Below are 12751 nucleotides of genomic sequence, written 5' to 3'. Positions count from 1 at the left end.
TCCAGTTGTTATCGGAGTAGGTGTTGTTCTGGCAGTTGTTCGTCTGGTTGCTGCAGTGGTTGTTGGAGCAGGTGTTGTTGCAGTTGCTGCAGTGGTCGTTGTAGGAGCAGGTGTTTTTGATAGGGCTTTTGTTGTGGTGGTTGCTGTAGCTGTTGTCGACAAAGTAGGTGTGTTCGTTGTTTCAGCAGTAGTGGTAGTGGTTCCTGAAGTTTTTGTTAAAGCAGGCGCTGTTGATGGGACATTTGTCATTGTGGGTGCTGCAGTGGTTGTCGTCAAAGTAGGTGTTTTGGTTGCAGCTGTAGTTTTTGTTGTTTTGGGTGTCCGGCCAGAAGCCGTTGTTGCTGCGGTTATTGTCAGAGAAGGTGCTGTTGTTTTGGCAGTCGTTTTTGTTCCTGAAGTTGTTGGAGCAGTTGTTGTTGATGGGGCATTTGTCGTTCTGGTTGCTGCAGTGGTTGCTGACGAGGTGGGTGTGTTTGGTGTTTCTGCAGTAGTGGTCGTACTTCCTCCGGTTGTTATCGGAGCAGGTGTTGTTCTGGCAGGTGTTGTTTTGGTTCCTGTCGTTGTTGTTGCAGCAGGTGTTGTTGATTGAGCATTTGTTGTCATGGTTACTGAAGTGGTTGTTGACGAGGTGGGTGTCTTTGTTGTTTCAGCAGTAGTGGTTGTACTTTCTCCAGTTGTTATCGGAGCAGGTGTTGTTCTGGCAGTTGTTTTTTTGATTCCTGAAGTTGAAGAAGGTGTTGTTGTTGTCACTGTTGTGGCTGTTGGAGTAAGTATTTTTGATGGTGCTTTTGTTGTCGTGGTTGCTGCAGTTGTTGTCGACAAAGTAGGTGTGTTCGTTGTTTCAGCAGTATTGGTAGTTGTTCCTGCAGTTTTTATTGGAGCAGGTGTTGTTGCTGCGGTTGTTGTCGGAGCAGGTGCTGTTGTTTTGGCAGTCGTTTTTGTTCCTGAAGTTGTTGGAGCAGTTGTTGCTTTGGTTCCTGACGTTGTTGTTGGAGCACGTGTTGTTGATTGAGCATTTGTTGTCATGCTTGCTGCAGTGGTTGTTGTTTCGGAAGAAGTGGTTGTACTTCCTCCAGCTGTTATCAGAGAAGTTGTTGTTCTGACAGTTGTTCGTCTGGTTGCTGCAGTGGTTGTTGGAGCAGGTGTTGTTGTTGCAGTTGCTGCAGTGGTTGTTGTCGGAGCAGGTGTTATTGTTGTCACTGTTGTTGTAGGAGCAGGTGCTTTTGATAGGACTTTTGTTGTGCTGGTTGCTGCAGTTGTTGTCGACAAAGTAGGTGTGTTCGTTGTTTCAGCAGTAGTTGTTCCTGAAGTTTTTGTTAAAGCAGGCGCTGTTGATGGGGCATTTGTCGTTGTGGGTGCTGCAGTGGTTGTTGTCAAAGTAGGTATTTTGGTTGCACCTGAAGTTTTTGTTGTTTTAGTTGTCCGACCAGGAGCCGTTGTTGTTGCTGCGGTTGTTGTCAAAGCAGGTGTTGTTGTTTTGGCAGTCGTTTTTGTTCCTGAAGTTGTTGGAGCAGTTGTTGTTGATGGGGCATTTGTCGTTCTGGTTGCTGCAGTGGTTGTTGACGAGGTGGGTGCATTTGTTGTTTTGGCAGTAGTGGTTGTACTTCCTCCAGTTTTTGTCGGAGCAGGTGCTGTTGTTCTGGCAGTCGTTGTTTTGGTTCCTGAAGTTGTTGTTGGAGCAGGTGTTGTTACAGTTGCTGCAGTGGTTGTTGTCGGAGCAGGTGTTATTGTTGTCACTGTTGTTGTAGGAGCAGGTGTTTTTGATAGGGCTTTTGTTTTGCTGGTTGCTGCAGTTGTTGTCGACAAGGTAGGTGTGTTTGTTGTTGCAGCAGTAGTGGCAGTGGTTCCTGAAGTTTTTGTTAAAGCAGGCGCTGTTGATGGGGCATTTGTCGTTGTGGGTGCTGCAATGGTTGTTGTCGAAGTAGGTATTTTGGTTACAGCTGTAGCTTTTGTAGTTTTAGTCGTCCGGCCAGGAGCCGTTGTTGCTGTGGTTGTTGTCGGAGCAGGTGCTGTTGTTCTGGCAGTCGTTTTTGTTCCTGAAGTTGTTGGAGCAGTTGTTGTTGATGGGGCATTTGTCGTTCTGGTTGCTGCAGTGGTTGTTGACGAGGTGGGTGTGTTTGTTGTTTCTGCAGTAGTGGTTGTACTTTCTCCAGTTGTTATCGGAGCAGGTGTTGTTCTGGCAGTTGTTGTTTTGCTTCCTGACGGTGTTGTTGGAGCAGGTGTTGTTGCTTGAGTATTTGTTGTCATGGTTACTGCAGTGGTTGTTGACGAGGTGGGTATGTTTGTTGTTTCGGAAGAAGTGGTTGTACTTCCTCCAGTTATCGGAGTAGGTGTTGTTCTGGCAGTTGTTCGTCTGGTTGCTGCAGTGGTCGTTGTAGGAGCAGGTGTTTTTGATAGGGCTTTTGTTGTGGTGGTTGCTGCAGTTTTTGTCGACAAAGTAGGTGTGTTCGTTGTTTCAGCAGTAGTGGTAGTGGTTCCTGAAGTTTTTGTTAAAGCAGGCGCTCTTGATGGGGCATTTGTCCTTGTGGGTGCTGCAGTGGTTGTCGTCAAAGTAGGTATTTTGGTTGCAGCTGTAGTTTTTGTTGTTTTAGTTGACCGACCAGGAGCCATTGTTGTTGCTACGGTTGTTGTCGGAGCAGGTGTTGTTGTTCTGGCAGTTGTTGTTTTTGTTTCTGAAGTTGTTGTTGGAGCAGGTGTCGTTGTCACTGTTGTGGTTGTTGGAGTAAGTATTTTTGATGGGGCTTTTGTTGTGGTGGTTGATGCAGTTGTTGTCGACAAAGTAGGTGTGTTCGTTGTTTCAGCAGTATTGGTAATTGTTCCTGAAGTTTTTATTGGAGCAGGTGTTGTTGTTGCGGTTGCTGTCAAAGCAGGCGCTGTTGATGGGGCATTTGTCGTTGTGGGTGCTGCAGTGGTTGTTGTCGAAGTAGGTATTTTGGTTACAGCTGTAGCTTTTGTAGTTTTAGTCGTCCAGCCAGGAGCCGTTGTTGCTGCGGTTGTTGTCAAAGCAGGTGCTGTTGTTCTGGCAGTTGTTTTTGTTCCTGAAGTTGTTGGAGCAGTTGTTGTTGATGGGGCATTTGTCGTTCTGGTTGCTGCAGTGGTTGTTGACGAGGTGGGTGTGTTTGTTGTTTCTGCAGTAGTGGTTGTACTTTCTCCAGTTGTTATCGGAGCAGGTGTTGTTCTGGCAGTTGTTGTTTTGGTTCCTGATGGTGTTGTTGGAGCAGGTTTTGTTGTTTGAGCATTTGTTGTCATGGTTACTGCAGTGGTTGTTGACGAGGTGGGTGTCTTTGTTGTTTCGGCAGTAGTGGTTGTACTTTCTCCAGTTGTTATCGGAGCAGGTGTTGTTCTGGCAGTTGTTTTTTTAATTCCTGAAGTTGTTGTTGGAGCAGGTGTTGTTGTCACTGTTGTTGTTGTTGGAGTAGGTGTTTTTGAAAGGGCTTTTGTTGTTCTGGTTGCTGCAGTGGTTGTTGGAGTAGGTGTGTTCGTTGTTTGAGCAGTATTGGTAGTTGTTCCTGAAGTTTTTGTTGGAGCAGGTGTTATTGCTGCGGTTGTTTTGGAAGAAGGGGTTGTTACAGTGGTCTCTCCAACAATTGTAGGAGCAGGTGTTGTTGGTGCTTTTGTTGTTGCGGTTGATGCAATTGTCGACAAAGTAGGTGTGTTCGTTGTTTCAGCAGTATTGGTAGTTGTTCCTGACGTTTTTATTGGAGCAGGTGTTGTTGCTGCGGTTGTTGTCGGAAAAGGTGTTGTTACAGTGGTTTCTCCAATAGTTGTAGGAGCAGGCTTTGTTGGTCTTTTAGTTGTTGCTGCAGTGGCTGTTGTTGGAGCAGGTGCTGTATTCGTAATAGTAGTTTTTGTGGTTGCTGTACTGGCTGTTGACAAAGTGGGTGTGTTTGTTGTTTCGGCAGTCCTTACTTTTGTTCTTGCTGTTGATGGGGCATTTGAATCTGTGGTTGCTGCAGTGGTTTTTGTCGAAGTAGGGATTGTCATAGCAGCTGTAGTTGTTGTTGCTCTATCAGGTGTTACTGTTGCGGCAGTATTGGTTGTGCTTACTACAGTTGTTGTTGATGGAGCTTTTGTTGTTCTAGTTGTTGATGAATTGGTTGTTTTTATTGTGGCAGTAGTAGTCGTCGCTTTCGTTGTTGTCGAATTAAGTATTGTTGTTGCAGCTGTAGTTTTTGCTGCTTTAGTTGTTGTCAGACCAGGAGCCGTTGTTGCTGCGGTTGTTGTCGCAGGTGGCGTTGTTACAGCAGCAGTCGTAGGCTTTTCTCCAGTAGTTGTAGGAGCAGGTGTTGTTGGTGTTGATGGAGTAGACGTTGTGGTTACTGCGGTTGTTGTTTTCAGAGCATCAGTTACGTGTTTGCGTGTGTCGCTAACATCAATCGACCTACTTTCAATGTCAAAGCCAGTGCTGTTTGAAGCTGCACTTATCAAAACGCCTATAATCTGAGTGTTGTTTGGAACAAATGTGCTTTCAAAGCCTAGCTCCATGAGATTGATGACTGATCCATTTCTGCAGAATGACAAAGACAAAGTATTGTTTGAAATATCTGATTGAGATCGCTTTTCTTAAATTTTAATACAATATGACTAAAGAAATTACCTGAATGACACCACATTCAAGGATTTGAAGGAAGGGATTGTGCGTTGGAAGAAAGGTTCAAGCTGCAGAAATGAAAAACAATTTGTATTTTAAAAAAGTAACAGAGTATCACTTCTTCTCAAAAAGCCAGTCATTACCCCTTTGTTCCCCATAATCTTATTTACTTCCTCCGTTCCTACATTTACATAGCAGCAGGAGTCAAAAGTATCTTATTGATACCCATTGTATGGAACACAATTACACTATAAATTACAGACAAATTTCAGTTATTTGGGGTTTCAGCTATCTCATCACTTGCTTCAATAAGTCAACCAGCAGATCTTATTCCAAGTGTGAGACTTACCTGATTCTTTATCATTGAAGCTCGATTTCTAAAAGCTGCAGATGATGCATTCAACAAGTCACTTCTGAATGTGTTTCGAAGTGATCTGAAAGTCACAGTTTTTGTTATAAATGCAACAGTGGATCCAGGAGTTGTAGGTTCTGCAGTATCAGGTTCAGCAGCTGCCGTTGTTGTTGCTGCTATTGTTGTCAAAGACAAAGTTGTTGTTGTTGGTGCAACCACTGTTGTCATAGCAGGTATTGTTCTTGCTGCTGTAGTTTTGGTTGGACGAAGTGACATTGTTGCTGTAGTTGTTGGCCAACCAGGTGTTGTTGTTGGTGCTTTTGTTGTTGTGGTTGCTGCAGTTATTGTTGAAAAAAATGTTGTTGATGGAGCTTTGCTTATTGAGGTTGCTGCATTGCTTGTTCTTGAAGTAGGTATTGTTGTTCTGGTTCCTGCAGTTGTTTTAAGACCCAATGTTCTTGTTGTTTGTGCATTTGCTGTTGTTGCCAGAGTAGGCGTTGTTGATTCAGCATCAGTTGTTGTCGCTACTTTTGTTGTTTTGGTTGCTGCACTGATTGTTGTAGGAGCAGGTGTTGTTGGTGGTGCCACTTTTGCTGTTGTCAGAGAAGGCGTTGTGGCAGTGGTTGTTGTTGCGTTAGTTGTTGTTGGATCAGGTTTTGATGTTGTTGGTACTTTCGTTGTCATGGTTAGTGCAGTAGTTGTTGTTACGACTACAGTTTGTGTGGTTGCTGCAGTTGTTGGAGCAGGTGTTGTTGGTGTGGTTGTTGTACTAGCAGATGTTACAATATCAGTTGTTGTTCCTCGAGTACTTGTTGGAGCAGGTGTTTGTGGTACTTTTGTTGCTATGGTTGTTGGAGTGGTTGTTGACGAATTAGGTGTGTTTGTCGTTTTGACAGTAGTGATTGTGGTTCCTGCAGTTGTTGTCGGAGCAAGTTTTGTTGATGAGGCGTTTCTTTTTGTCGTTGCTGCAATGGTTGTTGTTGGAGCAGGTGCTGTGGTCATAGCAATAGTTCTTGTGGTTCCTTGAGGTGTTGTCAGAGCAGGTGTTCTTGTTATAGCAGTAGTTGTTTTGGTTCCCGAAGTTGGAGTATTTGTTGTTCTGGTTACTGCAGTGGTTGTTGTTGGAGCAGGTGTTATTGTTGTCACTGTTGATTTTGTTGGAGCAGGTGTTTTTGATGGGGCTTTTGTTGTTGTGGTTGCTACAGTTGTCGACAAAGTAGGTGTGTTCATTGTTTCAGCAGTAGTGGTTGTGATTCCTGAAGCTTTTGTTGGAGCAGGTGTGGTTGATGGAGCATTTGATGTTGTGGTTACTGCCATCGAACTCTGTATTTTTATTGAAGCTGTAGTTGTTGTTGCTTTACTAATCGCTAGACCAGAAGCCGTTGTGGTTGCTGCAGTTGTTGTTGGAGAAGGGGTTATGACAGCAGCAGTTGTAGGCTTTTCTACATTAGTTGTATGAGCAGGTGTTGTTGGTACTTTTGTTGTTGCGGTTGCAGTAGGGGTTATTGTCGGAGCAGGTGCTGGAGTCGTAGCAGTACTTCTTACGGCTACCGGAGCTGTTGTTTGAGCAGGTGTAGCTGATGGAGCATTTGTTGTTGTGGTTGTTGCAGTGCTTTTTGATGCAGTGGTTATATCTGTTTTTTTAGCAGTAGTGGATGTGTTTCTTTCAGTTGTTGTCGGAGCAGGTGTTTTTGATGGGGCTTTTGTTGTTGTGGTTGCTGCAGTTGTCGTCAAAGTAGGTGTGTTCGTTGTTTCAGCAGTATTGGTAGTTTTTCCTGAAGTTTTTGTTGGAGCAGATGTTGTTGCTGCGGTTGTTGTCGGAGAAGGGGTTGTTACAGTGGTCTCTCCAACAGTTGTAGGAGCAGGTGTTGTTGGTGCTTTTGTTGTTGCGGTTGATGCAATTGTCGTCAAAGTAGGTGTGTTCGTTGTTTCAGCAGTATTGGTAGTTGTTCCTGAAGTTTTTGTTGGAGCAGGTGTTGTTGCTGTGGGTGTTGTCGTAGAAGGGGTTGTTACAGTGGTCCCTCCAACAGTTGTAGGAGCAGGTGTTGTTGGTGCTTTTGTTGTTGCGGTTGTTACAGTGGTTGTTGTTTGAGCAGATGTCATTTTTGTCACTGTTGTTGTTGGAGTAGGTGTTTTTGATAGGGCTTTTGTTGTGTTGATTGCTGCAGTTGTCGACAAAGTAGGTGTTTTCGTTGTTTCAGCAGTAGTGGTTGTGATTCCTGAAGTTTTTGTTGGAGCAGGTGCTGTTGATGGAGCATTTGTTGTTCTGGTTGCTGCAGTGGTTGTTGGAATCGGTGTGTTCGTTGTTTCAGCAGCATTGGTAGTTGTTCCTGAAGTTTTTGTAGGAGCAGGTGTTCTTGATGCTTCTGTTATTACGGTTGATGCAGTTGGCGTCGAAGTAGGTGTGTTCATTGTTTCAGCAGTATTTGTTGTTGTTCCTGAAGTTTTTGTTGGAGCAGATGTTGTTGCTGCGGTTGTTGTAGGAGCAGGTGTTATTGTTGTCACTGTTGTTGTTGTTGGAGCAGGTGTTTTTGATAGGGCTTTTGTTGTGGTGGTTGCTGCAGCTGTTGTCAACAAAGTAGGTGTGTTCGTTGTTTCAGCAGTAGTGGTAGAGGTTCCTGAAGTTTTTGTTGGAGCAGGCGCTGTTGATGCGGCATTTGTCCTTGTGGATGCTGCAGTGGTTGTCGTCGAAGTAGGTATTTTGGTTTCAGCTGTAGTTTTTGTTGTTTTAGTCGTCCGGTCAGGAGCTGTTGTTGCTGGGGTTGTTGTCGGAGCATGTGCTGTTGTTCTGGCAGTTGTTGTTTTTGTTACTGAAGTTGTTGTTGGAGCAGGTGTTGTTGATTGTGCATTTGTTGTCATTGTTGCTGCAGTGGTTGTTGACAAGGTGGGCGTGTTTGTTGTTTCAGCAATAGTGGTTGTACTTCCTCCAGTTGTTGTTGGAGCACGTGTTGTTGATGGAGCATTTGTTGTTCTGGTTGCTGCAGTGGTTGTTTGAGCAGGTGTTGTTGTTGTTGTTGCTGCAGTGGTTGTTGTTGGAGCAGGTGTTTTTGATGGGGCTTTTGTTGCGGTGGTTGCTGCAGTTGTTGTCGGAGAAGGGGTTATGACAGCAGCAGTCGTAGGCTTTTCTCCAGTAGTTGTAGCAGCAGGTGTTGTTGACACTTTTGTTGTTGCGGTTGCTGTAGGGCTTGTTGTTTGATCAGGTTTTGTAGTCGTAGCAGTAGTTCTTGTTGCTTCTGGAGCTATTGAAGGAACAGGGGTTGTTGATGGAGCATTTGTTGTTGTGGTTGCTGCAGTGGTTGTCGTCAAAGTAGGTATCTTTGTTGCAGCTGTAGTTATTGTTGCTTTACTTGTCCCCAGAGCAGGAGCCATTGTGGTTGCACTTGGCACTTTTGTTGTTGCGGTTGCTGTAGGGTTTGTTGTCTGAGCAGGTTTTGTAGTCGTAGCAGTAGTTCTCGTGATTGCTGGAGCTGTTGAAGGAACAGGTGTTGTTGATGGAGCATTTGTTGTTGTGGTTGCTGCAATGGCTGTCATCAAAGTAGGTATTCTTTTTGCAGTCGTGGATGTTGTTGGTTTACTTGTCCCCAGACCAGGCGCCATTGTGGTTGCTGCAGTTGTTGTCGGAGAAGGGGTTATGACAACAGCAGTCGTAGGCTTTTCTCCACTAGTTGTAGCAGCAGGTGTTGTTGGCACTTTTGTTTTTGCGGTTGCTGTAGGGCTTGTTGTTTGATCAGGTTTTGTAGTCGTAGCAGTAGTTCTTGTGGTTGCTGGAGCTGTTGTTGCAGCAGGTGTTGTTGATGGAGCATTTGTTGTTGTGGTTGCTGCAGTGGTTGTTGTCGAAGTAGGTATCTTTGTTGCAGCTGTAGTTATTGTTGCTTTACTTGTCCCCAGAGCAGGAGCCGTTGCGGTTGCTGTAGGGTTTGTTGTCTGAGCAGGTTTTGTAGTTGTAGCAGTAGTTCTCGTGGTTGCTGGAGCTGTTGAAGGAACAGGTGTTGTTGATGGAGCTTTTGTTTTTGTGGTTGCTGCAGTGGTTGTCATCAAAGTAGATATTGTTGTTGCAGTCGTCGTTGTTATTGGTTTACTTGTTCCAGCAGTTTCTGTCGGAGTAGATGTTGTTCTCCTGCCAGTAGTTGTTTTGGTTCCTGAAGTTGATGTTGGAGCAGTTGTTTTTGATGGAGCTTTTGTTGTTGTGGTTGCTGCAGTTGTTGTCAACAAAGTAGGTGTGTTCGTTGTTTCAGCAGTAGTGGTAGTGGCTCCTGAGGTTTTTGTTGGAGTAGGCACTGTTGATTGGGCATTTGTCACTCTGGTTGCTGCAGTGGTTATCGTTGAATTAGGTATTGTTGTTGCAGCTGTAGTTTTTGTTGTTTTACTTGTTGTCAGTCCAGGAGCCATTGTTGTGGCTGCAGGTGTTGTCGGAGAATGGGTTGTTACAGCAGTAGGCGTAGTGGTTTCTCCAATAGTTGTAGGAGTAGGTGTTGTTGTTCTGGCAGATTGGGCATTTGTTAATGTGGTTGCTGCAGTGGTTGTCATCAAAGTAGGTATTCTTGTTGCAGTCGTAGTTGTTGTTGGTTTACTTGTCACCAGACCAGGAGCCGTTGTGGTTGCTGCAGTTGATATCGGAGAAGGGGGTATGACAGCAGCAGTCGTAGGCTTTTCTCCAGTAGTTGTAGCAGCAGATGTTGTTGGCACTTTTGTTGTTACGGTTGCTGTAGGGGTTATTGTTTGATCAGGTTTTGTAGTCGTAGCAGTAGTTCTTGTGGTTGCTGGAGCTGTTGTTGGAGCAGGTGTTGTTGATGGAGCATTTGTTGTCGTGGTTGCTGCAGCGGTTGTTGACAAAGTGGGTGTGTTTGTTATTTCAGCAGTAGTGGTTTTGGTTCCAGCAGTTTCTGTCGGAGTAGATGTTGTTCTCCTGCCAGTAGTTGTTTTGGTTCCTGAATTTGATGTTGGAGCTGTTGGTTTTGATGGGGCTTTTGTTCTGGTTGCTGCAGTTGTTGTCGACAAAGTAGGTGTGTTCGTTGTTTCAGCAGGAGTGGTAGTGGCTCCTGAAGTTTTTGTTGGAGTAGGCACTGTTGATTGGGCATTTGTCGCTCTTGTTGCTGCAGTGGTTATCGTTGAAGTAGGTATTGTTGTTGCAGCTGTAGTTTTTGTTGTTTTAGTTGTTGTCAGTCCAGGAGCCGTTGTTGTTGCTGCGGGTGTTGTCGGAGAAAAGGTTGTTACAGCAGCAGGCGTAGTGGTTTCTCCAATAGTTGTAGGAGCAGGTGTTGTTGTTCTGGCAGATTGGGCATTTGTTATTGTGGTTGCTGCAGTGGTTGTCATCAAAGTAGGTATTGTTGTTGCAGTCGTAGTTGTTGTTGGTTTACTTGTCACCAGACCAGGAGCCGTTGTGGTTGCTGCAGTCGTAGGCTTTTCTCCAGTAGTTGTAGCAGCAGGTGTTGTTGGCACTTTTGTTGTTGCGGTTGCTGTAGGGCTTGTTGTCTGAGCAGGTTTTGTAGTCGTAGCAGTAGTTCTTGTGGTTGCTGGAGCTGTTGAAGGAACAGGGGTTGTTGATAGAGCATTCGTTGTTGTGGTTGCTGCAGTTGTTGTTGTCGAAGTAGGTATCTTTGTTGCAGCTGTAGTTATTGTTGCTTTACTTGTCCCCAGAGCAGGAGCCGTTGTGGTTGCACTTGGCACTTTTGTTGTTGCGGTTGCTGTAGGGTTTGTTGTCTGAGCAGGGTTTGTAGTCGTAGCAGTAGTTCTTGTGGTTGCTGGAGCTGTTGAAGGAAGAGGTGTTGTTGATGGAGCATTTGTTGTTGTGGTTGCTGCAGTGGTTGTCATCAAAGTAGGTATTGTTGTTGCAGTTGTAGTTGTTGTTGGTTTACTTGTCGCCAGACCAGGAACCGTTGTGGTTGCTGCAGTTGTTGTCGGAGAAGGGGTTATGACAGCAGCAGTCGTAGGCTTTTCTCCAGTAGTTGTAGCAGCAGGTGTTGTTGGCACTTTTGTTGTTGCGGTTGCTGTAGGGCTTGTTGTCTGAGCAGGTTTTGTAGTCGTAGCAGTAGTTCTTGTGGTTGCTGGAGCTGTTGAAGGAACAGGGGTTGTTGATGGAGCATTTGTTGTTGTGGTTGCTGCAGTGGTTGTCATCAAAGTAGGTATTGTTGTTGCAGCTGTAGTTATTGTTGCTTTACTTGTCCCCAGAGCAGGAGCCGTTGTGGTTGCACTTGGCACTTTTGTTGTTGCGGTTGCTGTAGGGCTTGTTGTCTGAGCAGGTTTTGTAGTCGTAGCAGTAGTTCTTGTGGTTGCTGGAGCTGTTGAAGGAAGAGGTGTTGTTGATGGAGCATTTGTTGTTGTGGTTGATGCAGTGGTTGTCATCAAAGTAGGTATTGTTGTTGCAGTCGTAGTTGTTGGTTTACTTGTCGCCAGACCAGGAGCCATTGTGGTTATTGCAGTTGTTGTCGGAGAAGGGGTTATGACAGCAGCAGTCGTAGGCTTTTCTCCAGTAGTTGTAGCAGCAGGTGTTGTTGGCACTTTTTTTGTTGCGGTTGCTGTAGGGCTTGTTGTTTGAGCAGGTTTTGTAGTCGTAGCAGTAGTTCTTGTGGTTGCTGGAGCTGTTGAAGGAACAGGTGTTGTTGATGGAGCATTTGTTGTTGTGGTTGCTGCAGTGGTTGTCATCAAAGTAGGTATTGTTGTTGCAGTCGTAGTTGTTGTTGGTTTACTTGTCGCCAGACCAGGAGCCATTGTGGTTGCTGCAGTTGTTGTCGGAGAAGGGGTTATGTCAGCAGCAGTCGTAGGCTTTTCTCCAGTAGTTGTAGCAGCAGGTGTTGTTGGCACTTTTGTTGTTGCGGTTGCTGTAGGGCTTGTTGTCTGAGCAGGTTTTGTAGTCGTAGCAGTAGTTCTTGTGGTTGCTGGAGCTGTTGTTGCAGCAGGTGTTGTTGATGGAGCATTTGTTGTCGTGGTTGCTGCAGTGGTTGTTGTCGAAGTAGGTATCTTTGTTGCAGCTGTAGTTATTTTTGCTTTACTTGTCCCCAGAGCAGGAGCCGTTGTGGTTGCTGTAGGGTTTGTTGTCTGAGCAGGTTTTGTAGTTGTAGCAGTAGTTCTCGTGGTTGCTGGAGCTGTTGAAGGAACAGGTGTTGTTGATGGAGCTTTTGTTGTTGTGGTTGCTGCAGTGGTTGTCATCAAAGTAGGTATTGTTGTTGCAGTCGTCGTTGTTATTAGTTTACTTGTTCCAGCAGTTTCTGTCGGAGTAGATGTTGTTCTCCTGCCAGTAGTTGTTTTGGTTCCTGAAGTTGATGTTGGAGCAGTTGTTTTTGATGGGGCTTTTGTTGATGTGGTTGCTGCAGTTGTCGACAAAGTAGGTGTGTTCGTTGTTTCAGCAGTAGTGGTAGTGGCTCCTGAGGTTTTTGTTGGAGTAGGCACTGTTGATTGGGCATTTGTCGCTCTGGTTGCTGCAGCGGTTATCGTTGAATTAGGTATTGTTGTTGCAGCTGTAGTTTTTGTTGTTTTACTTGTTGTCAGTCCAGGAGCCATTGTTGTGGCTGCAGGTGTTGTCGGAGAATGGGTTGTTACAGCAGTAGGCGTAGTGGTTTCTCCAATAGTTGTAGGAGCAGGTGTTGTTGTTCTGGCAGATTGGGCATTTGTTAATGTGGTTGCTGCAGTGGTTGTCATCAAAGTAGGTGTTCTTGTTGCAGTCGTAGTTGTTGTTGGTTTACTTGTCACCAGACCAGGAGCCGTTGTGGTTGCTGCAGTGGTTGTTGTCGAAGTAGGTATCTTTGTTGCAGCTGTAGTTATTGTTGCTTTACTTGTCCCCAGAGCAGGAGCCGTTGTGGTTGCACTTGGCA

At 45.2% G+C, this 12751-nt stretch overlaps 1 protein-coding gene across 1 annotated transcript; it reads right to left on the bottom strand.

Moving 5' to 3' along the window:
* Positions 1–4180: 4180 nt before the first annotated feature.
* LOC139223282 (probable serine/threonine-protein kinase clkA) lies at positions 4181–12343 on the bottom strand. The gene is made up of 11 exons (XM_070855259.1): positions 12330–12343; positions 12134–12247; positions 11933–12025; positions 9023–9136; positions 8291–8410; positions 7865–8017; positions 6927–7105; positions 6627–6748; positions 6420–6555; positions 5218–5374; positions 4181–4319 (listed from the first exon to the last, which is right to left on the bottom strand). The coding sequence occupies exons 1-11, from the start codon at positions 12341–12343 to the stop codon at positions 4181–4183; spliced, it is 1341 nt and encodes a 446-aa protein (XP_070711360.1).
* Between the last annotated feature and the right edge of the window lie 408 nt (positions 12344–12751).

Source organism: Pempheris klunzingeri, chromosome 23 (assembly GCF_042242105.1).
Source record: "Pempheris klunzingeri isolate RE-2024b chromosome 23, fPemKlu1.hap1, whole genome shotgun sequence".
Classification (NCBI taxonomy): Eukaryota; Metazoa; Chordata; class Actinopteri; order Acropomatiformes; family Pempheridae; genus Pempheris; species Pempheris klunzingeri.
The sequence above is the reverse complement of the archived record's forward strand: the minus strand, read 5'-3'. Positions and strand labels throughout refer to the sequence as shown.